Genomic DNA, 25,644 nt, shown 5'->3' on the forward strand with positions numbered 1-25,644 from the left:
TCGAGTTTTCGCGTAATTTGGACGAGTCTCTATCTAGTTAGACTCAGACAACGAGAGTCTCTATCTAGTTAGATTTAGACAACGATGTACTTATCTATACCTCAACGACTTCATCCACTCCAAATTTGAACCACACATTTAAGTGACTCTAAATCAGACTATCCATTGCAAGCAGAGGTCAAAACAGAGTTAATTTTACTGCTAATGGTATCACTCTAAACCTTTCTCAAATTCAAATAAAGCAATTTAGTCTAATTCTAACCTCATAAACTCTTATCTGCACAGTTTTGGACACATAAAACATGTTGTGCCTCTTTTAAATTTCCCTAGATTTTTCTTTAAGAATGACAAAAAAAAGAGAGAAAATGTATGGAGGAGTTTAAGCTCACTGTGTCGGCCACAAGACTTGCACAAAAATTTAAAAAACATATATATACACACAAAAATGATTATGAGAAATACATTCACCACCAAAGTTTGGAAACTATATATTATATTGGAAAATGAGGAAAATTTTAATTACGCATCATACCAAAATTTTGTTCGTAATCTCTTCCCACTCTGTATGTAAATATGTACATAGTCGGTAACTAAATAATATTATTATATTCCCAAACTTAGCAAAATTACGACACTACCCTTTCCCCCCTCCCGATATTTTCATTAATCACACCTCGACGCAGCATCCCGACTGCACGTATCCACCGTACCCTTCTGGAACATTAATTTTCCTCATCTTACCATTCTGCCCTCCCTCCGTCTCCATCATATAGAAATTCTGCGGCCCCCCTTGATACTCCGATCCCGTCACTACACTCCGGCTTCCCATCACCATCCCACACGCTCCGACTCTCACCGCCGGAGCCAATTCCGACCAGTTCGTTAGTTTTCCTTCCTTATCCATTCCGACGCATGCCCGTGGGCACCGGCCTTCTTCCCATGCCTGATCCACAACTCGCCACTCCCCGGAATCGAGGTCATAAACTTCGGCGCTGGCGTCGAACATCCCTTGTCGTTCGGTGTCGTAGCCGCTAACAACCCAGAATTCGCGGCCGACCATCAGACCTTCGCACTCGTCTCTTCCCTGACTCATTTGGGGCAACTCAGTCCACTCGTCGGTTCTGAGATCGTAAACCCATGCCGATTTCAAGGCGTTTTTGCTCTCGTCGTGGCCACCGGAGATGTAGACTCGTCCATCGGAAGCCCCAATTGCAAAAAAGGATCGCTTAGACGGCATATCTTTCCCCTTCCTCCAGGCACCGTGGGTGAAATCGTAAACGAAAACATCAACAATCGGATCGTAAGTTGCGGGATCCCAGCCGCCCATGAGCACGAGTTTTCCTTCGGTACTAGCTATGTGACAGAAGAGAGGAAGACCATCTGGGTATTGTGGAATCGGAGGGATTCGGTCCCAGGATTGACTCAGTGAGTCGAAAACGGTGAGTCCGTAAGCGAGTGAAGTACAGAGCTTCCATCCTGTGGTGGAGAAAGCTGGGGGAAGAGCTTGAATGAAGCAAGCGAGAAGAGTAGTGGCACCGGATTTTCGACGGTGGTAATAGAAATCGGGACTGGAGATGAGTTGATGCCAACGGCGGCAGACGGCGGAGGCAAGTCGGTGAGTTGTGTAAGGCAAACGAGTGATGCAATCGAGACTGAGTTCTTCAGGAAGACCCGGAATGAACTCGGTGAACTTGGATTCGAAGTTTTCCATTGTGAGATGAAAAAGAAAAAGGTTTGATATTTTTTTGTTTGAATGCCGAAGAACACTTCGCTTCACTCTCCTATTTATAGGGCTAACTAATAATTCGGAGAATTAAGATTTCCCTTTTTCCAAATTCCACATGGATTAACGGTTGGATTTATTCCTTAAGGATAAAGAAAAAAGGGTTGCGATTTAAACAATTATTGAAAATTGAGATATCAATACTGATAGAATTGTGAGGACCTTTAAAAAGAAAAATTTGAGATACCCGTAAAAGAAGAAAACCTAATAAACACGCTTGATACCCGTAAAAGAAGTGTGAGGACCTTTAATTATAATTATTAATTATACTTTTAATGAATGTATGTCATTCTTGTTCCCAACCCATTAATTTAGTACACATTTAACATTTGAAGTCTTGTCTTTGGATTTGGATTATTGGCATTGCCACCACTCACAAGTTCAAGTCTTCTAGAAGGTTTTCCCTTTTCATTTATTGTTTATTGTTATTATTATTTATTTGGGAAAAAAAATGTTCTAGAAGGTTAAATATTGTCTTCTACAAAAAAAGAAAAAGATATATTTAGAATAATAATAATAATAATAATAATAATAATAATAATAATAATGCACTTCTCAAGTTGCAAAAATTGGAAAATTAGGGCTTTTCCAAAATGTCCATTATGGCTATGAAAAGGACAGTGTTTTGTTTGCACCTTTTTCTTTTTTCCCCCAATTTTCTAAATACCTTCTAGAAGGTTGATGGCTATGATAGTGAATAAGCAACTACTTTATCTATTTTTGTTTTAAATTACTTTTATTAAAAAAAAAAGTTTAAAATTTTATTTTAATCCCCAAACTTTCATTATATCTTAATTAAATTTAGTCCCGACTACCTTTCTTTCATTTTGGTGCATTTCGGTGGTCCTTAGCACAAGGATTAACTTAGCAAGTTCTTTTCTCTTTGAAGGCGGAGACCGGCAAAGTTCATCATTCGATGGTGGGGTGTTCATAGTAGATTCTTTCATTATTTTTTAATTTTCTATTAGCATAAGTTTTAGAAATATTTTCACATGTTTTGATTATTTGCATGAAAATATAGAAGTTAATTTCGATTTATTAAAAGTTCAAAAATTAAAATTAAACGTTATTGAAATTTTCTTATAGGGTAAAATAATAATATTTTAAACCCAAAAAACATAGGGTGAAATCACAAAAATCAATTTTTAGGGTTTAGTTATCAAGTTTCTTATAAAGTACTTTGACTTAATATTGAGTTTATTCCCATTTCCCAATTCTAGTATTATTATTATTATTATTATTATTTAACTTAAAATTACTAGGTCAAACTAATTAATTGGACTTTAATATAAAAAGAAAATAAACTTAGATTATTTAGTCGTAACATATCCGTTTTAACTGAATTTAGACGTTATGATTTTGATTTAAAGGCAAGAGAGAATAAATCTATTGAATAAAATAAAGGTAAACGAAATCAAAATCTATTAACCTTTTTTACTAATTTTTTTATTTTGTCCAAATACCAATTATTCGATCATGTTTAAACGCTTTAAATTCGTTTTTAAGATTTTATTGAAGTCGAGAATGAAAATGAAAATGTTAGGACGTATTTAAAAAGGTTCCTTTGGAATTTAATGAGAATAGGGATCCAATCAAGTAGGAAAACTATGTATAAGAATACCACACACACACATAATGAGTGAAAAGAGAAACTTTAGTAGTGTGAATAAAGCAAATTAGGGGGGGGGGGGGGGGGGAAGAGAGAAACAAGTTGTGGGAGGGATCAAAAAGCAAAGAAAGTGGGACCCAAAGGGAGTAAAAAGCAAAAAAAGGAAAAAAAAAACTAAGTTAAATGTGGAAAACAATGAAAAGAAGAGGGAGCCCACCAAATAAAAAATAATTTGGTATCACATGCCATAAAGTCTATTTGTCTTCTCTTTTTATTATTATTATTATTACTATTAAAAAACTATTTATTTATTAAGAAAAAAAGAAAAGAAAAGAAAAGGGTAATAAACCCTAATCCTAATTTGAAAATTGGTTTTAGTTCCATGTGGCAATGGCAAAGAAATCACTTTCTTCACTTAGTTATTCCATTATTTTATTTGTGATTGTCACACTCACTCATCCTCATATCAACTTTAATTCTATTTACATAATGCCAATCCTTTTGTGGGAATGTGAGTCTACTTCACCTCTTTCTTTCTCTTTATTTTATTTATCTTTTTCTAAAAAAATTAATATATATATTCTAATTAAACCTCTAAATAACTTTATTATTATATTTAATGAAATTTTAGTTTTCTCTCTAATTAGTCTCCCACCATCATATAATCTAGTAAAACCAATTTACTTTTTATTTATTTAATTAATTTTTAGCTCAATAGCAGAGATTTCATGGTTCTTCCAAAAGTAAAGGCTTAATTTAGGGTTTTTCAAAATATAAGAAATCGGTAAAATATTACCATGTATAGAAAAATTTTGAAAAAAGAAAAAATCTACGGGCTTGCAATGTAAGATATCAAAATTACCCCAATCAATATGTGATAAATCGGTCACACATGCGATGTACGATTGTGTAGATTTTGATACATGATTTCGGGCGTACCATGTCCCGAGATGGCCCGAAATGAAAGACAAAACCGTAGATCTACACGTTCCTGTACTTCGTTTTAAACGATGGCTTTCAAATTTGAACGATCGTGTTGATCATGATACACAATCTCGAAGCTTAGTTGCATTGAGATGCCCTGCGACAATGAAAGAATTCTGCCTTTAATTCATTCGATCTCAGGTATATAATGCCTCAAGACGCCTCATGATGAAAAAATTATTCCTTTAATTATTGGATCTTGAGCCTCAGTGGCATCGAGATGGACCGGAATGAAAGAACTCTGCCTTTATTTTATTCGATCTTGAGTATACATTGCCCCAAAATGAAAGACTTATGTCTTTAGTTATTCGATCTTAGACCTTAATTGCATCGAGATGGTATATATATATATATATATATGTAGGTGTTTATTTATAGAGTAAATTGATTAAGACGGGCGTTAGTTTAATTGTGACACGTTTGGGTTTACTTTATGTCTTATCTTCATCGTCAACTTTTAAAAGTGAAATGGATTGATCCAAAATATATACATAGTGAGACCTCATTTTCAAACTTAGATGGAAGATGTAGGGATAACGCCTTTCCTTAATTCATATTAATTCCTCAAATTTAATCATCAATAATACTTTACTCTATTCCTTAATTTTATTGCTTTCTCAATGGAAGAAAAATCACTTCTTCTTTTTTTGTTTTCTCTTTTAATTATAGTTCATTACACCGTTTGTATTGTTTAATTCCTTTGTAGATTGGAAAAAATATGTCATTCTCTCACTTTGTTTTTTTCTTCTATAATTTAATATTTGATTTGACTTTTGTTGTATTCATCTTTGTACAACATATTTAGGCATCTAGTTTACACACTACTGCATGAATAAACATAAAATAACAAGGATATAAGAATTTAAGCAGAAAACTCTAAACTGATCGGAGGAAAACTACGATCCATTAAAAAGAAATCTCTCTATGAAAATTGTTAAATTTGAGCAAAATAGTTCTCTCTTCCATTTTAACTACAACGGAACTTTCTAGAAACTTTGATTCTACTAACTCACACTCTTTAATCTAACAAGTAACAATTAGGGCTAACTCATATGCCCTCTGCTTTTCAAATTATCACAAAAAAAATTATGAAAAAAATATTTTCTTAAAACAAAAACAACATTACCACTTGCCAATTTTACATTGGGTGTAGCCTAGTGCACATTAGGGGTGATCACCGGTCGATCGGAATCGATTTTTTTTACAAAACTAACTCCGAACTAACAATAGTCGGTTTCGTAAATGTTTAAATTGACTATGACATCGATGATTAAGGGTCGGTCGGTCAATTTTTGTCAAGTTAGTCGGTCGAGTTGGTTTAATACTTAAGAAATATTTTTTGAAAATTTTCGACTTGAAACTTCCCGAAACCGACCTCTATCGACCCCTCTCGTTTTCCTACCTACTAATTTCGGTTTGGTTAGTTGGCTTGATTTTTCGATCTATCATGCTCTCCCCTCATATACGTATATATTTTCTAATCCTAACTCTAAGAACTAGAGAAGCAAAAAGAGAATTCTACACCCAAAACCCAAAACCCAAACTCTAACGTAAGGCATTTTTAACCTAGACATTTTGGTTTTATATGGTGGTCGGAACCCTATAACTTCTTTAAATTAATTTTCCAACTAGAGACCATTGTACTTTTAATAAATGTAATATAATAGTAAAAGAGTAACGTATAGATGTTTGCTTGCATAATAATGCAATATTAAATTAAAGGCCTTAATCAGGGATTAAATTAATGTGTTAATCACAGCAGGGTGGCGTTGAAATTAAAACATATTTCGTTATTTTAGAAAGACTAATTGGATATTTTATTGGGTATATATGGGGAGAGATATAAGAGATCTCATGAGAACTCTGCTCTCCGATGTAAGCAATGCTTTAATTTTTTATGTTAATTAATTGCATCATTTTTACTAAAAAAAACTAAACTAATATTTATTATTCACACAAATCCCATCTTGACTTTCTTAACTTGTTAATTAATAGCTAAACAAACCCCTTCACTCAAATTACTTTCTTAACTTTTTAATCAATAGCTAAAGTCCTTTGTAATTAAATGACACAAATCCCATCTTTGACTTTCTTTTTCTTTTTCTTTTTTTCCTTCTTCTTCTTCTTCTTAATTTCATTCCATCATAATTTGTGACTAAAAAGATAGTGAAATAGATTTTAGAAAATTTTGAATAATAATTGAGTGAATAAAATAGATTAGAAGGTCGGCATGACAATAATAATAAGAAGAAAGGTAGGGTGATTGAATTATTATTTTGGTTTGATTGTGACACTACTCTTTCTTTATTTATATGTTTTGATTTTCCTAAGGTGTGGGACCTTAGCTCATAAACAAGTTGTGAAAGAATGGCACCATGGTCGTGTCACATCTAATTAATCTATTTGCATAGACCAAAATAGCAATCAAATCGACATAGATAATATCATTGGGAACCAATCTTTTTGATCTAATCCAAATCAAATGGATTCCAATTTTTCTTTCTTTAATCACAACTTGTTTGTCTTGTTTCGTATTTAAATTCATTTAACTAAATCTCTACTATTTCCTTTTTTTCATTTTAATTAAAAATTGTTTTGAGTTTATATTTCAAAACTTTCCCTCATTTAAAAACCACTTTCATTAATGTTTACGCATTTTAAAAAATAACAACATCAATATTTAAACATCTAATCTTAAGAAAAAAAAGATTAATATTTTAATCTATTAAGTTAGTGTTAAACATGTTCTTGTATATACTAACATATCTTAAAAGGTGTTTTTCTTTTTAAATAAAAATTTTTTACAAACTATTTACTAAAATCACTAAAAACAATTATCATATTTGATTTTCCTAAAAGAAAATAAATATTTTATTAAATATTCTAATTTTTTTATGATTTTTATTTTATATAAATGTTTTAAAAAGTTTTATAATTTATAATAATTTTATATAACTATTTCTAAGGTTTATTAATTTGTTTAATTAATCAGCCCTAATATTTAAGGACTCTAATTAAGGAAAAAGAAAAGAGAGGGAGACTAATTAAAGCAATAGGGGTTGTGGTTGTGGCGGTGAGGGATGGGAGAGATTTAGAGCGAAGTAGTGGACCCGTCCGGTTCGACAAACGGGGGTTGGGTTTTTGTGGTGGACCGTTCCAATAATTTAATCTGCCTTTCTCCATTCCCATTTTCCACTTTTTTTTTTTTTTTTTTTTTTTTTTTTTATAGTTTCCTTAGTGGTTAATTTCAAATTCCACTTTAGTTATTTATTATTCATATATATGAATGTATGTATGTTTTTTTATAGTTTTTTTTGGAAATATATAATGGTTTATGAAAAAAAATATGAAAATATACCTCTCATATGTTATTTGGTATATAAGATGATGTATTGTAAAATTGTTATATTCGTGCATTTGTTTGGTTTAATTATTAATTTCAAATATATACAATATTTATAACAAATATAAATATAACAATTTTAGATTTTCGGTAAGTTACATAACATATATACATCATATTAAGATATATACCTCATGTACTTTCTCATTTGTACAGATATTTATTCAATTGTTTTGCACATATATATATGTATATATATAATGGTAACAGTGTTATAAATAAAACCTAATATATCGTGAAGACTCAATTCTTTTGATCCAACAATATACCAAAGAAAAAATCATTTGTTAAGAATGTAATACTTTCCTTTCACATACGGTATATATTGAATTTTTTGTATTCCAACGTATATTAAATATTAAATCAAAAAATGATGGGAGAAAAGAAATTAATGAATTAGGGAATGAAAAAAAATCAAGATATGTTTTTATTAAAACGAATAATAATTAAGTATGGAAGATATTTCATATTTAGTTGTGATATATATTAAATGAAATCAAAATAAAATATTAAATAATTAGTACTTCAAAAGTGCTTTTTTCTTTTTAAGTTGACTTTAATTATAATTGAAAATTTATCAAATCCGTAATAATGAATTTTTAAAAAAACTAATCCTAAGGCCAAATTTTCCTTTTTAGAAAGGGGTGCAATATTTATTTCTCATTTACTCTTTATTTTCTAAGATATTTTCTCTCTTCTTTAATTCACTGTCCTTTATACTTCAAACATTTAATTGAATTTAGTTTAAATGATTTAAATTATCTTTTGAAAGAAAATGATAAATTTCTAATAATTCCAAAATCATATGAGAAGTTTAATTTTAATGAGAAGTTTAAAAATAAATATTGCATGAAAATCACATTATGATTTATTTATTAAGAAAAAAGAAATAGTTTCTTTGGCATTATTCCCTCTTTTAATTAAACTAATATTTTATTTCGAGGTGATACCATAGAGATTTATTTATTTGTTATTAAAAGAGAGAGGGAAAAAAAAAAAGAGTTTATTTATTTGTTTTCTTAATGGAGATTTTATGAAACATTAATGCGTCATGGGCTGCTGAAATTTTGTTTGTCCTTCATTCATTTTATTTCTAAAGTTTAATCTCCAAACAAAAAAAATATCTTATTTATTTATTTATTTTCAAGAAGAAAAAAATCTTATTCATTTATATTTTTTAATGAGTAGATGAGTAGAGGAGATTTCTTTGGTTTTAAAATATTATTATTGAATGATTTTGGAATTTTTAAAGATGCATGAAATAAAGAAAAGAAAATATTAAATATACGAAAAAGTTAGACATTCAAAATCAATATATGATATAGGCAATAAATTGAAAGAAAAAAAAAAGTTTACAAATTTTGATTTTCTCTTTCAATTTTGGCTCTAAAACAGTTTATTAAATGTATAACCTCTCAATTACTTTAAAAATTAACTATTCATTACTATAAATTTGGACTTTGTAGACAACCTCACCATTAATAAAACCCAATTATTAATTATTTGTGATGAAAAAGGATTTTGATTTCTGAAAAACAATGTCATTAATTTTTAATTACTGTTAAAGAAGAAATTTAGAGTAGTTAGGGCTTTTCTTAGAAAAAAAAAAAGAAAAGAAATAAAGGAAATTGTTATGAATATTAAAAAAATTACTTATAGCAAAAAAAGGAAATTCTTATTTTTTAAAATGTTCAAAGTTATAGAAAAATGTGAATTTCTTGAAATCATCTCCAACATTAATTAAATTAACAATCCGATGTTAAGATTTAGTTTAATTTTATTTTTTTAAAAAAAAATTATTAAATAAGTAGAGAATTTAAACATATGACCTCTTATCTCGTGAATATATAGATCTTGTTTTAAAAATATATAGATTTGAACTAAGTTTAGGTCGATAAGATTTAGTATAGTTGTCACCAATATACGACTTTCGATTTCAAATTCTCCAACTCCCTGATTGAATGGGCAAATAAAATCTCAACTAATTTTATAAATGGAAATTGTAAATTCATTTTCATTTTCTTAATTAAATGCATCACGTTTTTGTTGCCCCCACGTGGCACTTTTTCCTTTTTCCAATGAATAAAAGGAAAAAGAAAAAAATTATATCCTACAAATTCCATTCTTTATTTTTAATATTTTCTTATCATACAATAATTATAAATGGAATTATTAGATTTAAAATAATTAACTATATAATAATATCTTTAAAATAACGTAAATATAACAAAAACTATCAAAATTTATAAGATTTACGAGACTCCATTGTAAATATTAATCCGATAAAGTTTCTATATTTACAAATTTTTAAAATATTGTTATATATATATATTTAATTGAAGTTTTTTTTTTTATAAATGTAAATAGTTTGTTTTTTTTATTATATTTTTTTATAAAACTTTATTTATTTAGTTATAAATCTAAAAAAATTATCACGTGTAGAATTAAATTAGGTATTTGCATATATTGATTTTGAATTGTCACATTCATCAATTTCTAATTGAAATATCTAATGATTTAAAGAGAATTTTCAAGAATCAAAATTGCTTTTAAATTTTGATTTCAAAAGAAGTTTTGGCCGACCCCTTTTTTCTTTTTATTTTTTTTTGAAATATTTGGTAGGATTATGATTAATTTCACTATTTTGTTATCTCACATGTTTCTCATTAAAATATAAATAAGAAAACAATCATGTGTGCTAAATAAATGAGCTCAATTAGGGAAAAAATGGGCAATGATAAGATCTACACTTTTATACAATAATGGAACTTTCTCTCTATTTTGGACTACCACGGTCTCCATCTATTTATAACCTAAAAAATGCTTTGTTGTCAAATGAATCTAATTATTCAATGTATTACACGTGATAAGTATGAAATATGAAATATGAAAGGGCCAAACTGCCATAAATGGTCTTCGCAAGTGCTTTCTTGAAAAATACATTTAAGAAATAATTAGGCCAAACCTAATTTGATATGTTGGATGCTTGTAAAGGGTTCAAAAATGCTTTATTTTTGTTTGTTATAAGATTTTGGTCTTTTGCGCGATTTCAAACTTATCTCAAACTTGAAAATGGAAAAATTGTTGTGAACAACATAACAAATAAAACTATTTACAAAATATAGCAAAATTTTCAAATGAGCTATAGAGAATTTGATGAATTTTGCTATGTTCTGTTATTTTTTAAAATACCCCTTTTAAATTATTAAAAAATCTATTTTGTTTTTCTTTTGAAATATATATATATATATATATATATATATATATATATATATATATATATATATATATATATATATAACAAAATAGATTTTTTCAATGTGGTTTAAATAGCCAAATTTGTCGGATTAGATTATATTTGTTAGAATGGTCTTCTTGATTTAATGTAAACTAAGAAGTTGTACTTTCATCCACTATTGTTTTTAAGTTTAGCTAGGGGTGATGATCGGTAGGTCAGTCGGAGTTGATATTTCGACCAACCGCCTAGTCAGGTTAATAAATGTTCAAACCTACTGCGACCAATTTTTCCGTCAATAAGTAAATGTTGTTCGATCAGTCTATCGTTTAACTTTTTGAAATTTTTCGATTTGTTAGCTATTTTTCAAAAATCTCTATTAAAATCTAACTATTTTTTAGTTGCATTACTAAGTGCGTTTTACTTGAATAATTGGACAAACTATTAATTTACATATAAAAGTGTAGTTTAATTTGCCCTTTTCATTCAAAATATGAAAGAAAATAAATAAAATCTCAAAAAATGCTACTAAATTAATAAACAACAAGAAAAGAAAAATAAAAAACAAAGTCAAAGTTAATACAATTATATAAATAAGAAAGAAAAAGAAAAAGGCTTAGTGTTTTGTGGGCTTGAGAGAGGCCCAATAAAAAAGTGTATGCGTTTGCCGGGAGTCGAACCCGGGTCTATTGCTTGGAAGGCAATTATCCTAACCGTTGGACTACAAACGCTTTTTGATATCAATTTCAAATTACACAATTAGTTCCTTTTTCTTTTACTAATTAATATATAATATGCTTTTAATGATATAATTAAAACAAACTTCCATTTCTTTGAATAAGTTTCTATAATTACAAATATTTTAATCACCTTCAACTCTTAGTGTTTAGTTGAATTCAATTTGGTGGAACCATGTTTGGCGTTTAGTATAATGTATCTTTGTCAATCGGCCAACCCTAATTTTCAGTGCTTACGGAGGTTTACATCTACCTTTCTCAAATCAAATTAGTTAAAGTTCCGTTGATAACTCAACTAACATACAAATATATAAGAGATCAAAAGAATCATTGTTTGAATAATCTCCCTATCCCTAACATAATCATCAACCTTATCTCAAGTTATAAGTTTAATGTATTTACACATTATAAATCTATAAACCAAATAGTATTCACAAATATAATTCATACGTTCACCGAAGGGCACTCATGTTCATGCATCTCACTCTTACAAAAAATAAATAAAATGTTTTGTCGTATAAGAATTTGTCACGTGACAAATTATAATTGAACAATCGAGTAAGATACACTTTTGATAAATAATGAACGTTCCAATTAACTAATACAATTGGCATATATCGACTCAATGTTTAGAGTTTTTTATGGAATTGTTTATGAAAAGAAGAAAGAGAAACAAATAATTGGAAGAGTACAATAGAGATGAGAGAGTAGAGTTTTATAAAGGGGGTATCAATATGGATCAAGATTCTAAAATAAAGACCCAAAAACAAGACAAATTTATTGTACTTCAAACTATGTCTGTTTATTCAAGACGAGGCATTTTATTTGTCATATCCTTCCTAACTTTACTGAAGAGAGAAAAAAAAATGCCCAAATTCCCAATTGCACAATCCTACTCTTTCATTGAACACCATTGGAATATACCAAAATCAATTAATTGTAGTTATAAAGCTCTTGAATCCAAACTTCCTCTTTGGGGGGTTTTTTTCAAAAGATTTAAAAAATGAGTTCTTGTGTTTTTGTCACACCAAAGTCTCTCACATTCATTGGAGAATGCAAAGGGAATGTTTTTCCAAAAAGATTCAAAACTATAAGGAATGGAGGAGGGATAATTGCAGCACCCAGAAGCAGTGAAACGTTAAAGTTACAAACTTTATCAAAACAAGGAATTCCTTTGGATCATTTGAAGGTTGAAGAGATTGTGGAGAGGCAATCTGAAGGCAACCATTTTTTAAGAGAAGAATGGTGTAAGAAGAAGATGAAATTTCAGCCTTCATTTCTTGAAGAAGCTTATGAGAGTTGCAGGAAAATCTGTGCAGAATATGCTAAGACTTTCTATTTGGGAACTTTGCTGATGACAAAGGAACGACAGAGAGCAATTTGGGCAATATATGGTAAGGCCGAAAACAAAACAAAATCAGAGATAATTGTAGAATAGGCCCAAACTCAAACTCTAAGATAGTTTTTTTCCCGCTTTTTGCAACTTATTTTTGAACTCTTGTCTACATCATCATCCTCTAAAGTTGCATTTAATTTTCCTTTTTCGAGAGACTGAAAAGTGAGACAATGAGAGAGCGAGAGAGACAATGAGAGCAAGACAGGGAGAGGTAGGAAACCAAAAATGAGTGGGAGTAAGAGAGAGCAAGACAGCGAGGGAGAGACAAGAGACTAAGAGAGAGGAGACCGAACGTGAGAGCCACAAAAAGGAAAGCTAGCTCGCAAAGAATGAGAACAAGAAGCTAATCCATATAAGTGAGTTAATTTTGCACGAATAATGATGTAAGCCAAAGGTTAAAAAAAAAATCTACAAGTAGTGTAAGTTTCATTTTTTCCCCTCCAATTTTAGTTCATCCATCCATCGGAAACCAAAAAAAATCACTCGGATAACATTTTTAAAGAGAACCCATATGAGAAAACCCATAAAATAAGGAGTTTTGGTCATTTCCTAACCAAAATCCATGGAAAATTACTGATTTTTTGGTAATTTATTTTACTGTAGTTTGGTGTAGGAGAACAGATGAACTTGTGGATGGCCCCAATGCTGTGTATATGAATCCAAAAGTTCTTGATCGATGGGAAGAACGATTGGAGGACATTTTTGAAGGCCGCCCCTATGACTTATTGGATGCTGCTTTAAGTCACACAGTGTCCAAATTTCCCATAGACATGAAGGTGCTGTGAGTTAAGGAGAAAAGTTTCCATTTTTTTCTGTTCTTGCTGATGTGAGCTCATACTTATTGTTGTTGTGTTTTTTGGTTTTCTGAAATCAGCCTTTCAGGGACATGATTGAAGGCATGAGAATGGACACTAAAAAGTGTCGATATGAGAATTTTGAAGAGCTATACTTGTATTGTTATTATGTGGCTGGAACTGTGGGACTAATGAGTGTCCCTGTTATGGGAATTGCACCTGATTCTTCACTTTCTACTCATACGATTTACAGTGCTGCTCTCCATTTGGGAATTGGGAATCAACTTACCAATATTCTAAGAGATGTGGGAGAGGAGTAAGCTCTCTTTTACTCTCTTTGTTTATATGGGAATTTTTCGAGTCCGCCGTCTACTGATATTTATGTTATTTACTATGATTGTCATGGGATTTAGATGAGTGAGTACTTAATAAACTCTATAGCACTAGAGGTGCCTAGTCTGATTTTGTTTTTGTGTCCCCTACTTCCTTTGCTTTAGTGATGAAATATGATTCTTAGGAGGTCGTTGATCTGATTATCAAATAGTCAACAAACTATGATGAGATTGTTACTTTAGTAAGTCAATTGAGAAATGTTTTATCTTTATTATGTCCTCATGTTTGTAACCTTGCAACTTACCATGTAGCTTGTTACGCTTCTAAATTTTTATACCATTTAGGTTTTTTTCTTTTTTGTTCTTTCAATTCGACTCTCGGGAGGTATTAGGACATACAATGACTGTGCTCTTCTTCCACCCCTTGACGTTGGGGCTAATAGAGTTTAAAAGAAAAATGGATTCTAGCTATCTATATTTACCGTTAATGAACCATATAAATCCATGTGCCGATATCTTATTTTGTTTACCATTTTTGTCTTCTTTGTTAATTTTATGATTGTTTACATATCCTATGATTGTTTACATATCCTAATGCTGCTTTTTGATGCTGTTTTAGTGCAACGAGAGGCAGGGTATATCTTCCACAAGACGAGCTTGCACAGTTTGGGTTATGCGACGCCGATATATTGAGAATGAGAGTGAGTGACAAGTGGAGAGAATTCATGAAAGAACAGATAAAAAGGGCAAGGTTCTATTTCAAACTAGCAGAAGAGGGAGCTTCTCAGCTTGACAAGGCCAGCCGTTGGCCAGTTTGGTCATCATTGATGTTGTACAGAAAAATATTGGAAGCAATTGAGGAAAATGATTACAACAATTTCACAAAGCGAGCATACGTAGGGAGGTCCAAGAAACTTCTTGCACTGCCTCTTGCTTACACCAAATCTATTTCACCTCCCACTCTAGTCTTCAATTGACTACACAAACCAACAACTTAAGATTGTGTTGCCATTAGAAACGATTCGGTTGACAAAATGAAAGACAATCCAAAGATATTGTAAAACATATTTTCAAATGGTTTATTATGAGGAAATATATTGCTAAAGATATCTTCAAATGGTTTATTAGGAGGAAATTTAAGCTGAGATTCATTCAAGTGTCCAAATTTCTGCTATCAAACTTGCATTAAAACACAGATCCATCAATGCAAAGTCTGGGATAAACCATTTATTACAAAAAAAAAATTGCACAAAAGATATTGTATGATACTGCAGGCAGCTGAATTATTATTTTCAAGTCTAGAGTAGAAAAGCATGAACTCATCAGTTTGACGACAATCAAACGTACACAATGCTTCTAACTGGATCTGATTATTGCTCGCCGTTCCCATTTACCAGTAATAAATAATAATGATTAAGAACTTTTGGAAGGTAAGGTGCAGAGTGACAGAAAATTATGGAAAAGAATAATAAAGACACTCATTGAAGTGAAATTAAAGTGATGGTCCATCTGTAAACCCCCAAAAAGAAAACTAAAACAAAAGCATCCTACAAAACAGTTAAACAGAAAAGCACAGAGAACCCGTGAACCAAAGGATAGGAAAATTGCACGAAACAAATTACTAAAAATAAAAAAAAATAAAAAAAAAGAGAGAAAAAGAAAGAAAAGGAAGGAAGGAAGAAAGAAAGGGATGCAACAATACATTGTTCTCTGGAGATGTTACGTATGCAGTTAACAGGTCGCCAGCCCTATAGCTTTCCTTCAGCAAAACCTTGAGATTTGCAAGGATGGAGTCCACCATCCTGAAAGCACCCTATCGAAATTTACATGCTTTTGTCTTTCCCCACCACCAAAGGGAAAACTAAAATTCTCCAATGTAAAAAACAGCCAAAACATAAACCTGCAGCTAGAAATTTTCGTCTGACAATAGGCGCATCATAAGAAGTAATCAGGAGTTCTTCGAGTAACATCCGGTTCACCCCTCCTTGGAGCTGGTTCGAACTGCAGAAGCCAAGAATTTGTTCACACATACAAGGAAAACGTAATTATTAGCTGAGTAGTTGCTCCTTTTCTGAGAGAGGGAGAGGAAAAAGAGGTATACCTGAATGAAAGTGTGCGCCTTGCAGTCATCAACTTCCAAAATTGATGCCATATTTCCACAGCGGTAACAATAATTAGGCGCACTAAATATAGTCACAACTTTTTGTTCCTGTTATAACCAATTGATTTCTAAGTTGCTCACACCACCTAAACAAAAGATCAATGCACGCATCAAAGGGAAAAAAACTTCTTACATGACTCCAGTTATAGCCTTCCATCACTAGCTGATGAGCTCTTGCAATCAACTTTAAATTATTACTATGGTTAAACTGCTCAGATATGTCCTGGAGAAACAACAAAAAAGGCTCATAAAACTCCGTGGTGAAAATACGAAGGGTTAGATGTAAGATGATAGGTTGCCTTCGCAAATTTACCTGACCAAAGGTATATCCAGCACCTCTTGGAGAAATTCCCCACCCACATCGATCATCTGGGTCAGACCATAAGAGATCACACATGGGACCTTCATGAGGAACTTCTTGAACACGATCAAAATTCCGTATATTGTCGAGGGTTTCAATGGATGGCGACAAACCACCATGCAGACAGAATATTTCTGATTCCACCTATAAAGATTAGAGAAACAAGCATCAGAATCAATTTCAGAAACAAAAATTGGCAATTGGTATAAGGAGGAGCCCCACAATGCAATTATACATAATGATGTTTAGATTATACTAACCAGTGCTGTCAACGGAAAATAGTCGAACAGGTCAGTAAAAATCTTCCAAACATTAGCATTGCCATACCTGCAAAAAAAGAGATAAGATAATAAAACATACAGGTCATACTTGGGTTGCCTTTTCAAAATATTCTTCATACTTCATGCGGACGTGATAGTCTTGCTTCACCCCAATAAAAAATAATTAAAGAAAAATACTCCCTTATGCGCCACATACATAACTTCCATCTTTAGATAAATAACTCACAAATATAAACAGCAGATAGTATATAAATATTTTCAAGATAACATATTTGAAGGAACATGTTAAAATGCATCAGGACAACCTTTTTCATAAAACTCTATAAGCACCCAAAAAAAAGTGCATCACAGGGTAGCATTAACTAAAAGCAACACAGAAAGCAAAAAGAATTTGAAATGACAAGATGAAGTTGAGCCATAAGAGGACGTGGAAAAATAATAATTCCTACTAAGGATAAGCCAAAAAAGCGTACTTTCTCAAGCATTCGTCATAGAACCCATAAACTTGTGTTATCTGCATAAAGAGAACATAAACCATAATTAGAGATGACATCAGAGAAAAACATCAAAACTAAGGGTCACAGTACTAATGATAAACATTTACCTGACGACTTTCATGATTTCCTCTAAGAATTGTGATGCGTTGAGGATATCGGACTTTAAGGGCCACTAAAAGCTGTAAAATAACTCATATTAGAACACAAGTTGAGTTCCTGCTCCAAAAAGCATGCTACAGCCTACTATGAAAACATTGTGGTGTTCACAGGAAATCTTGTTAAGAAAGTATGTTATTTGTTAAAAGGGCTGGTTAAATTCCAGTTAGTTTGTTTCTGATAATTTGTTCAGATCCTTGAGTTATAAATACTCTGTAACCTCTCAATTAAACTTTTTTGGATGCCCGTGAGTGTCCGGACAAGTTTACACACACCTGAACTAATCTCATAGGACAATCTGCTTGACCCTACAACATTTAGGTGTCAAGAAACTCGTAAAAAATTAATTATTAGGTAGATTGCTACCGTGAATTAAAACCATGACCACCACGTTTGTCGTTGAAATTGTCTCCTTTTTCACCGCCAAGGCAACCCATGATGATTTGTGATCTCTCAATTAAATTAGGGAAGAAATCACTCACTTGTGATTATTTTGAGAGAAACATCGACTCTTGTTTTTTTTCAGGTGGAAGGAGTTGTGTATCAGTGACTTATTGGACAAGCCCAAATTTGCATTCAAGAATTATCAATATCTTCATTACTCATGAATCAATTCAAAAATTAATTTCTCATCCTCATAGATAAGGAACCAAAATATTTTTTCCATACGTTTGGTTTGATGTGTACTTGGCATAGAGATGTCAATGTTATGATCAAGGAGCTCCTCGATCCTCTGATTGGGGAGCAATGCCATTTTCTTTGGCTTGCTTGTGTGAGATTTTATGGGTTATGTGGGGCAAACAGAATAGTGGGGTGTTTAAGGGTGCTGAGAGGGATCCTACAGAAACGTGGTCCCTTGATTCCTTTCATATTTTCCAGTGTGATTCGATTTTGATGTTCTTTTGTAACTATTCTTTCACGATTTTTTATAGCTGGAGTCCCTTCTTGTAGAGGGTGTCCCCCTTTTTCGTGGGCTTGATTTTTTGTATATGTCTATGTATTCTTTCATTTTTTTCGCAATGAAAGTTGCTCGTGTTATTTGATACAAATAATTTAAAAAGAAAAAAAAAAAAGATCAAATGGTTCAATTTCTATAATCCTAGAAATGAAAAGAAGAGGGTAAGAAGGGGTAAAGAAGTATAAATTATATAGAAAGAGGCTTTAAACATGTTCAATTTCTGTCATTGAAATACATGACAATTCTAGTTCATATACTTAACAATTCAACTTAACTGCCTTTGGAATCTTGAATGTTGTGAACTTCTGATACATTGCAGCTATTTATTATTTTTCCTTGTTCTTAGGTCTAAATCATAAATAATGCACGTAAAACCATTCATTGCCTAAAACAATAGTTCAAATGTTGTAATGTCTCCAGAATTTCCAAGCCATAGAAATTTTGCCACATAATACATGAAGCGCAAACCAAGTACATTTACATTAAACAGAGCCATACTTACTGTAACAGTTTCAACTGAGTAGTAGCCACGATCAACATAATCTCCCATAAACAAGTAATTTGTATCTGGACACTGCTCCACCAGAAATAAATTGAAGGAATAAAGAACTGAATGATGTGATATAATGTAAAAAAGAAAGAAGACTACTCAATCCCAACTACAATCTAGAACTTCAAGAAGGAACTCAAAATGAAATGCATGCATGATGTATGAAATAAACATAGACATTGACTACAGTTTAATGTTAGCTTAAGATCATCTGTTTGATTTAATCAAGTATAAATGTATGTTATTGTGAGTAATATCAAGGATACGAGACAAACATCTAGCAAGACAGAAGCACACTAAAAATCTTTACTCCTCTTTTCCTTTTTTTTTTTTTTTTTTGACATCCATCAGTTAATAACTTTCATTATCTACTCACTAATTAAGCTTGAATTGGAGAAGCACAACGATTCAACATTAACAAGAATCTAGAATATCAGCATATCAAGAGCTTTTCTTTCACAGTTGAGCTTATATTTTCCCTTCCAATGCTTTAATCATTACTCATTCAGCAAAGATAACCAAAAAAATCCTGCCAATGGTCAAAATAGGTACCTTCCCTCCAATGCGAAAGAGTTCTGCAAGATCATGAAATTGCCCGTGAATATCACCACATATTGTTACCGGACTTTTAACAGGCTGCAGAGCATAAAACCTCAAGGTATTAACATAAAAATTAAGCAGCAACCACCGCAACACCATTATCAAATTACAAGAGAAGAAGTTCAAGAGTATGACTGTTATAAAAGTTGGAACTAGACAGACCCCAGATCATGAATTAACAGTTCAATTCGATTCAGACCTAATTTTCATTTTTGAAACCGCAGAATAGATAGCTAAGGTTTTTTTAGAATTTATAAAAACTTAAAAATCCAATATAATTAGAGAGTGCAAAATACATCGGAGTACTGAATAAGAAAACAAGAACATGAAAGGCAGAATATAAGAGCTACAAAATTATTCTAGAGAGAAACCACCAATGAAAACAACTTCTTGACCTGTTTAAGAAAAAAAAATAAAGAGGGAAAGAACACTCCCATTATACAGAAGATCGATAAAAAAGAGTACTTGATAGTAAATCCCTTTATTGTTGAAAATGCTTGTAGAGAGAAAGATTGGTAGGGAAAGAGTGAACAAACATATTGACGTGAGAAACTATAGGTGTAAAGAAAATCTAGTACAAAAGAGTGCAAAGATCAAATGAGACGGGAGTATAGCAATATTAGAAAGATAAAACGTATAGACAGAGAAGCGTGAGTAAAACTAAATTGCTGCATGTGTGCGTATCTTTTTTCCTGAAAGCATATTTGGAAAACTATTGATTCCTTCATTTAATTGATTAGATGAAATTTCACCTGAAAGTTGATGAAAGAAAATGTGCATTGTGAAAAATTAAAGATAAACTTTTCAGTCAAAGCACCTAAAAATGTACTTCAAAATTGATTCCTTCATTTAATTGATAAGATGAAATTACAAAATTGGTAAAAGAAAATATGTAATGTGAAAGATTTATATTACAAAATTGGTAAAAGAAAATATGTAATGTGAAAGATTTAGTGTTTAAGTTGAAACCATCTAAAATGGCACTTATCAAAATTGTTTCTTTGAAATCACAATGAAGTGCTTTTAATTTCTTACTGGAAGTTGTATCTAAACATTTAGTGACCCACCCCTCCCTAGAAGTACCGCTAAACATATGTCGTATCAACTAAGGTGAGTACAAGACAGATTGCACCCACAACAACTAAAGATGTTTTATAGCTTATTCAAAGCATAAGTTCATATTATTTAAAAATTATAATTATGTTCCGTACGCATAAGATCAAACCCCAGAAAAAGAGGACAGGACAAAACACTTCGCATGAAAAAAAAAAAAAAGAGAAAAAAAAAATACTTGAAGAAATATGAAACAAAATAAAACATACCTGAACATTGCTCTCGTCCATAAGTATCTCCTTAGCTTTCTCACACAATACTCTTACCTGCAGTAGAGACACTTCATAAGTTGAGATCCTTGAAATAAGAAATACGGTATGCAAGTAGTGAATTGTGTCATCAAAATATATGTTTTGCCTATCTTGATGTCAAACAAATCAGAAAAGACTTCGGCACCTGGTTAAAATGGACCGGATCTCATAATTGGCAGACATATTCATAAAACCTATAACTCCAAATTTTGTCAACAATATATATTCCACTCAAAGTCTTTGACTATGTTATATATCATTGATACCGTATAATTGACCTGATCACAACCCTTCTTTTCTTCAAATGGTTCTCAGATGATCTCAAGACCATCTTGATCTTAATTAGCTTGAATGTAGACATAATTTATAAATTCACAAACAGTCAGGCGGAAAATATAACTTTTAGAATGTACTCAGCAACTTTACACAAACAGAAATAGCTAGCTAAATATCATAACTTCAATAACTGGAGTTGCTCAGGGTTTCTTGATGATGTCTATATGCTAGAAAGAAGTATGCTATCGTTTGTCAGAAAACTCACTACGTGAAAAGTGGAACTCTGGTCAATTTTACCTAAATGCTCACTCCCATTTCTAAACAGGAAAGATTAAATTAACAGCTACAAACTATACTTGCAATAAACCTGTGGAGATGCATTCGTGCAATATCAATAGTCAGAGGTCGTGGTATCGATGTCACTAGATACCAAGATCAAACGCCACAAAAACACACACGGTTGTGATAAATGGGGAGTGTCTGAATTCTTTATTAAGACACGCGTTCTTAACTTATATTATCACGCCAAACAGCACCAACTGGTAAAACATTCTCGGAGCGAAATAATGTTGGAAGTTAAATCTAAAACGCCGACTGCAGTGGCACCACAGTAAAGGATCTATTTCACGTTAGCGCAAATCTTTCCCGAATAACCATATTTCTAAAAATCCAACTGCTAGATCTACCCTAAAAATGATTCCAAGACATCCAAACCCACGCATCGTACCCAAAAACTCAGAAACACGCGAGTACCTCAATCCAAGTTCTGCAACCCTAACGGATCAGGCTGGATCCATCACATTGCTTTTAAACCATTCGAAAACCCCGCGATTATAAGCAAAAAATCTCCAGATACTATGACGTAACGAGAAACAGAAACGAAAAAATCGAAAAACAAAAGATTACAAAAAAAAAAAAAAGGGTACCTCCTGCTCGTTCAAGGGCTTGCACTGCATGAGCTGGGAAATCTGCTCGTCCAGATTTCCGTGGGAGTTAGAAGAAACGGAATCCATGATTTCCCCTAGATTGGTTCTGGTGATTTCTTCACTCCAATAGCGAAGGCAATTACAGATCAAGATCCCGCCGATTCGGTGGTGCTCCCTTCAAGTTCATAGGATTTCGTGAGCCGTAAAAGATCCGTCGGAAAACCCTAGAAAAAGACTCCGTCTTCTTCTTCCCCGTCCTCTTCCCCTCTAATTTACTAAAAAGAAAAGATGGAAAAATCAAAGTTAAATTTGGTTATGTCCCCTTCTTACTCTCTCTCTCTCTCACACTCTTTTCAATTTTTTCAATTGAAAAACATTACAAAAATAAAGCAAACTCTTTTATGTCTATTTGTTCGAAAACCGGGAAAATATTTCCCCACTCTCATGCTCCGCCCGTTATGCCCACGTGTCGGTTGTAGGATACCTAAATTAGAAACGTGGCAGTACAGCTAACAACGTAAGGAGAAGCGCGTGAGAGAGAGTTGTGGACGGGAATGAGAGACCGTCTCGCTCAAACGGGGGGCCGTCGGAGATATCTCAACCATCATCGTCTCCTTCCTAATGCACAAAGATACGGTGACGACCCAAACCCATTCTCATTTTCACTTTCTTCAATTCATTTTTCCCCTTCGTTATTACAATTTTATATATTATTGTAAACCACAAAACTCATTGAATATCAATTTTTATTATATTTTGTTTATATTCCAAATACATTATGTAAAATTAACTTTTATCTAGATTAATTAAATAATAATATTTTTTATGTAAAAAATCTATATATAGACTATATTTAATATTTATTGAGAGCATGGAATTTGAAATTGAACAATTGAGATTGAAGAAACTAAAACTTTAAATTAAAATTAATTATTTTAGTGTTTAAATAGATTTTTTTAGAAAAATAAATGGAATGTATTTAAAGGGTCATGAGAGAAAGATTATCTTACAGAAAAATTATCTATCTCTTGCTATAATAAATATTATCTAAAAGTCTTCGATGAGTTCTCGTAAATACTATTTCAAAACTCTCAAGTTGCTACAGTATTCACTATTTGGCAATCATTCTTTTATTATTAGCCATAATGTTTACTGTTTTTTATTTTATTATTAAGCTATGATAGTTTACACATAGTATCCTAATCAAACTAAAATAACATATTCCTGAACACAAACTATTCTAATCAAAGTATAATAATCTACATTATAATAATTCTTTTTTTTATATATATATGTGTGTTGTATTTAAATAATTTATATTTAAAAATTTAGTTATAACAAAATGACATAGAAATCAACCTTTTAATCATTGATTAAGTTAAATGCGTTTATATGAATATATATGTTAAATGGACTGTCTTTAGTTTGAGTGGTTCTTTTATCTATGAGCTTTCTAAAGTGTCCAAATATGCCTTAAACTTTTAGTTACATGTATAGTGTGTCTCTAAACTTTCAACCTTTTGTTTTATTGCTCCTTAACCATTATCGGGTTTCTTTTTTCTTAAACAACGATGGATCTTTTGGATAAAAGTTGAACTTCGTGCCTATTAGAATCAGAAAGTTCTCGATATAGATAGATAAGACTTATGAAATTTAAAGAGGTGAATTTATAATCTAATAACACATAAAAAGTTATAAAAACTGTATGGTTATAAATCAGTAGCGTTTTGTTTAATAACCGTTCATGTTTTTTGCCTTTGTTCTTGCATTGAAATATAAGCAAAATTTAAATGACAAAAACATTATTTCAATACAAATTTAATTTCATAAAACATTGATTGTTTTTAAACATGTTTAAAAAATGAGGTAAACCTAAAGAAAACCATAGTTAGACGTAGTTATTGTAATTCACAAACTTAACTATAAACAAATTACTTGTCAAAGGGGATTTGATATATGTACATGCACGCATGTACGTGTAAAGCATGTATTTTCTTGTCAGCAACACCATGACTTATACTTAAAAATTGATATACAATTTTCTTAAACTATCTATTTATTATTATTTCTTCTTTCGCAACTTCAAATTTATTTAGATAAGACAATGTTAACTGTTCATTGATTATGGTATTTTGAAACATTATTTACTAACATAAAAAGTATAAATTTAAAATATGTAATACAGGGGAATTCGAGGAGGACTATTAACATTCTAACTTATTAAAAGTGTATTGGTTGATGTTATTTTTTAGGGGTTGAATTGAATTGTTAATTACTATGTGAGAGAATGATTACGAGAGTTGTCGCAAAGAACGAATACGTTTAACAAAAAAAAAAAGTGTGAAATGTGAATTTTTTAGTGTGTTTGGCCTAAGAGTATTGAAAGTAGTAGTAGGTAAGTATGAAGTTATGAACTCCACTACTTGTTTGTCCCAAGAAGTTTGTGGGTTCCACCGCTAAAAACACATCAATTTTAAATATTATAAACTTCTTGTAAGATAGATCACACCACTTCATAATTCTCTAGAATCTTACTATTTCACTATTTATCCCAAACACCTCCTTAAAATGGTCAGAGAGTTTTTTTGTTCACCCAATTCAATTACATGTCGGTTGTCAAACATCTCTTAAAACGTTGTTATTTTTCTTACGATGTTTAGTAGATATCATTAAATATTCGCGATTAGAAGTTATGTTACGATACAAATTAAACCTTGTACTTATATAAAATCTTATATTTAAAATGATATAGTAAATTTTTATTATTGTTCAAGGTAGTTTAATTTTTATTATTTGGTCATATCAATGACTCTCAACAATTTGTTGTTCGACCTCTCTTAAAAAACTGAACTAATCCTTAAAAATCGTGTATATGGTTACTTGGTTGTTTTCAAGATGTAATAGTACATAAATGGTTGATGTGATCATACTCACGCCTCACGGCTCTGTCATTCATTGTTTGACTGCCCGAATAACATTTTATATGTTTTTATTAAGTAAGTGAATGTAATATAAGAATTACGAAGAATCAATTGTTAATATCGATTCTACTTGTGACACACAATGTGTAGTTTTCTCAAATTTCACAAATATATAAGACTTGTCCAATTTGTAGGTATTTGCAACAAGGAGAGAAGTTGTGATTTTTTGAACCTTACAATATAAGAATCAGCTACAATTGATATTTCTTTAATTGGGTGACTCACAAACTTTGAGTAAGTAAACTCTTCAACTCATTAGG

The 25,644-nt window shown here is 31.3% G+C and overlaps 3 protein-coding genes and 1 non-coding gene across 11 annotated transcripts; 1 reads left to right on the forward strand and 3 right to left on the reverse strand.

The window, feature by feature from the left end:
* Nucleotides 1-463: 463 nt before the first annotated feature.
* Nucleotides 464-1,896, reverse strand: LOC103491585 (F-box/kelch-repeat protein At2g44130-like). Its single transcript, XM_008451587.3, has one exon. The coding sequence runs from the start codon at nt 1,709-1,711 to the stop codon at nt 668-670; it is 1,044 nt and encodes a 347-aa protein (XP_008449809.1). The 5' UTR covers nt 1,712-1,896; the 3' UTR covers nt 464-667.
* A 9,777-nt stretch (nt 1,897-11,673) lies between these two features.
* Nucleotides 11,674-11,745, reverse strand: TRNAG-UCC (transfer RNA glycine (anticodon UCC)). The gene has a single exon. It is a non-coding gene; the product is annotated as a tRNA-Gly (tRNA).
* A 917-nt stretch (nt 11,746-12,662) lies between these two features.
* Nucleotides 12,663-15,390, forward strand: LOC103491584 (phytoene synthase 2, chloroplastic). Its single transcript, XM_008451586.3, has 4 exons — nt 12,663-13,145; nt 13,751-13,923; nt 14,022-14,257; nt 14,893-15,390. The coding sequence occupies exons 1-4, from the start codon at nt 12,755-12,757 to the stop codon at nt 15,248-15,250; spliced, it is 1,158 nt and encodes a 385-aa protein (XP_008449808.1). The 5' UTR covers nt 12,663-12,754; the 3' UTR covers nt 15,251-15,390.
* LOC103491583 (serine/threonine-protein phosphatase PP2A-2 catalytic subunit) lies at nt 15,000-22,842 on the reverse strand. 8 transcript variants are annotated; one of them, XR_007821101.1, is made up of 13 exons: nt 22,404-22,768; nt 21,160-21,216; nt 19,790-19,873; nt 19,190-19,261; nt 17,681-17,752; nt 17,550-17,590; nt 17,056-17,122; nt 16,748-16,939; nt 16,568-16,657; nt 16,375-16,482; nt 16,174-16,274; nt 15,976-16,075; nt 15,000-15,250 (listed from the first exon to the last, which is right to left on the reverse strand). XR_007821101.1 is itself a non-coding variant. In XM_008451585.3 (12 exons), exons 1-11 carry the CDS (start codon nt 22,488-22,490, stop codon nt 16,209-16,211), a joined length of 936 nt encoding a protein of 311 aa, XP_008449807.1. In that variant the 5' UTR covers nt 22,491-22,768; the 3' UTR covers nt 15,727-16,075; nt 16,174-16,208. The 8 variants fall into 8 exon arrangements, 3 of the variants coding, with proteins under 3 accessions (XP_008449807.1, XP_008449806.1, XP_008449804.1); XR_007821102.1 differs by having other exon boundaries at nt 15,976-16,086; XR_007821099.1 differs by lacking the exon at nt 15,000-15,250 and adding an exon at nt 15,727-15,820 and having other exon boundaries at nt 15,976-16,086; nt 22,404-22,842.
* Nucleotides 22,843-25,644: the final 2,802 nt, after the last annotated feature.

This window comes from Cucumis melo, chromosome 5 (genome assembly GCF_025177605.1).
Source record: "Cucumis melo cultivar AY chromosome 5, USDA_Cmelo_AY_1.0, whole genome shotgun sequence".
NCBI classification, from domain to species: domain Eukaryota; kingdom Viridiplantae; phylum Streptophyta; class Magnoliopsida; order Cucurbitales; family Cucurbitaceae; genus Cucumis; species Cucumis melo.

Coding starts and splice junctions, on each gene's coding strand:
- LOC103491585 (XM_008451587.3), bottom strand. CDS start 1,711: ATGGAAAACTTCGAATCCAAGTTCACCGAGTTCATTCCGGGTCTTCCT.
- LOC103491584 (XM_008451586.3), top strand. CDS start 12,755: ATGAGTTCTTGTGTTTTTGTCACACCAAAGTCTCTCACATTCATTGGA. Junction 13,146..13,750: donor AGCAATTTGGGCAATATATG/GTAAGGCCGAAA, acceptor ATTTTACTGTAG/TTTGGTGTAGGAGAACAGAT. Junction 14,258..14,892: donor CTAAGAGATGTGGGAGAGGA/GTAAGCTCTCTT, acceptor ATGCTGTTTTAG/TGCAACGAGAGGCAGGGTAT.
- LOC103491583 (XM_008451582.3), bottom strand. CDS start 22,490: ATGGATTCCGTTTCTTCTAACTCCCACGGAAATCTGGACGAGCAGATT. Junction 21,217..22,403: donor AGCCCTTGAACGAGCAGGAG/GTACCCTTTTTT, acceptor TCTCTACTGCAG/GTAAGAGTATTGTGTGAGAA. Junction 19,874..21,159: donor TGGACGAGAGCAATGTTCAG/GTATGTTTTATT, acceptor TATGCTCTGCAG/CCTGTTAAAAGTCCGGTAAC.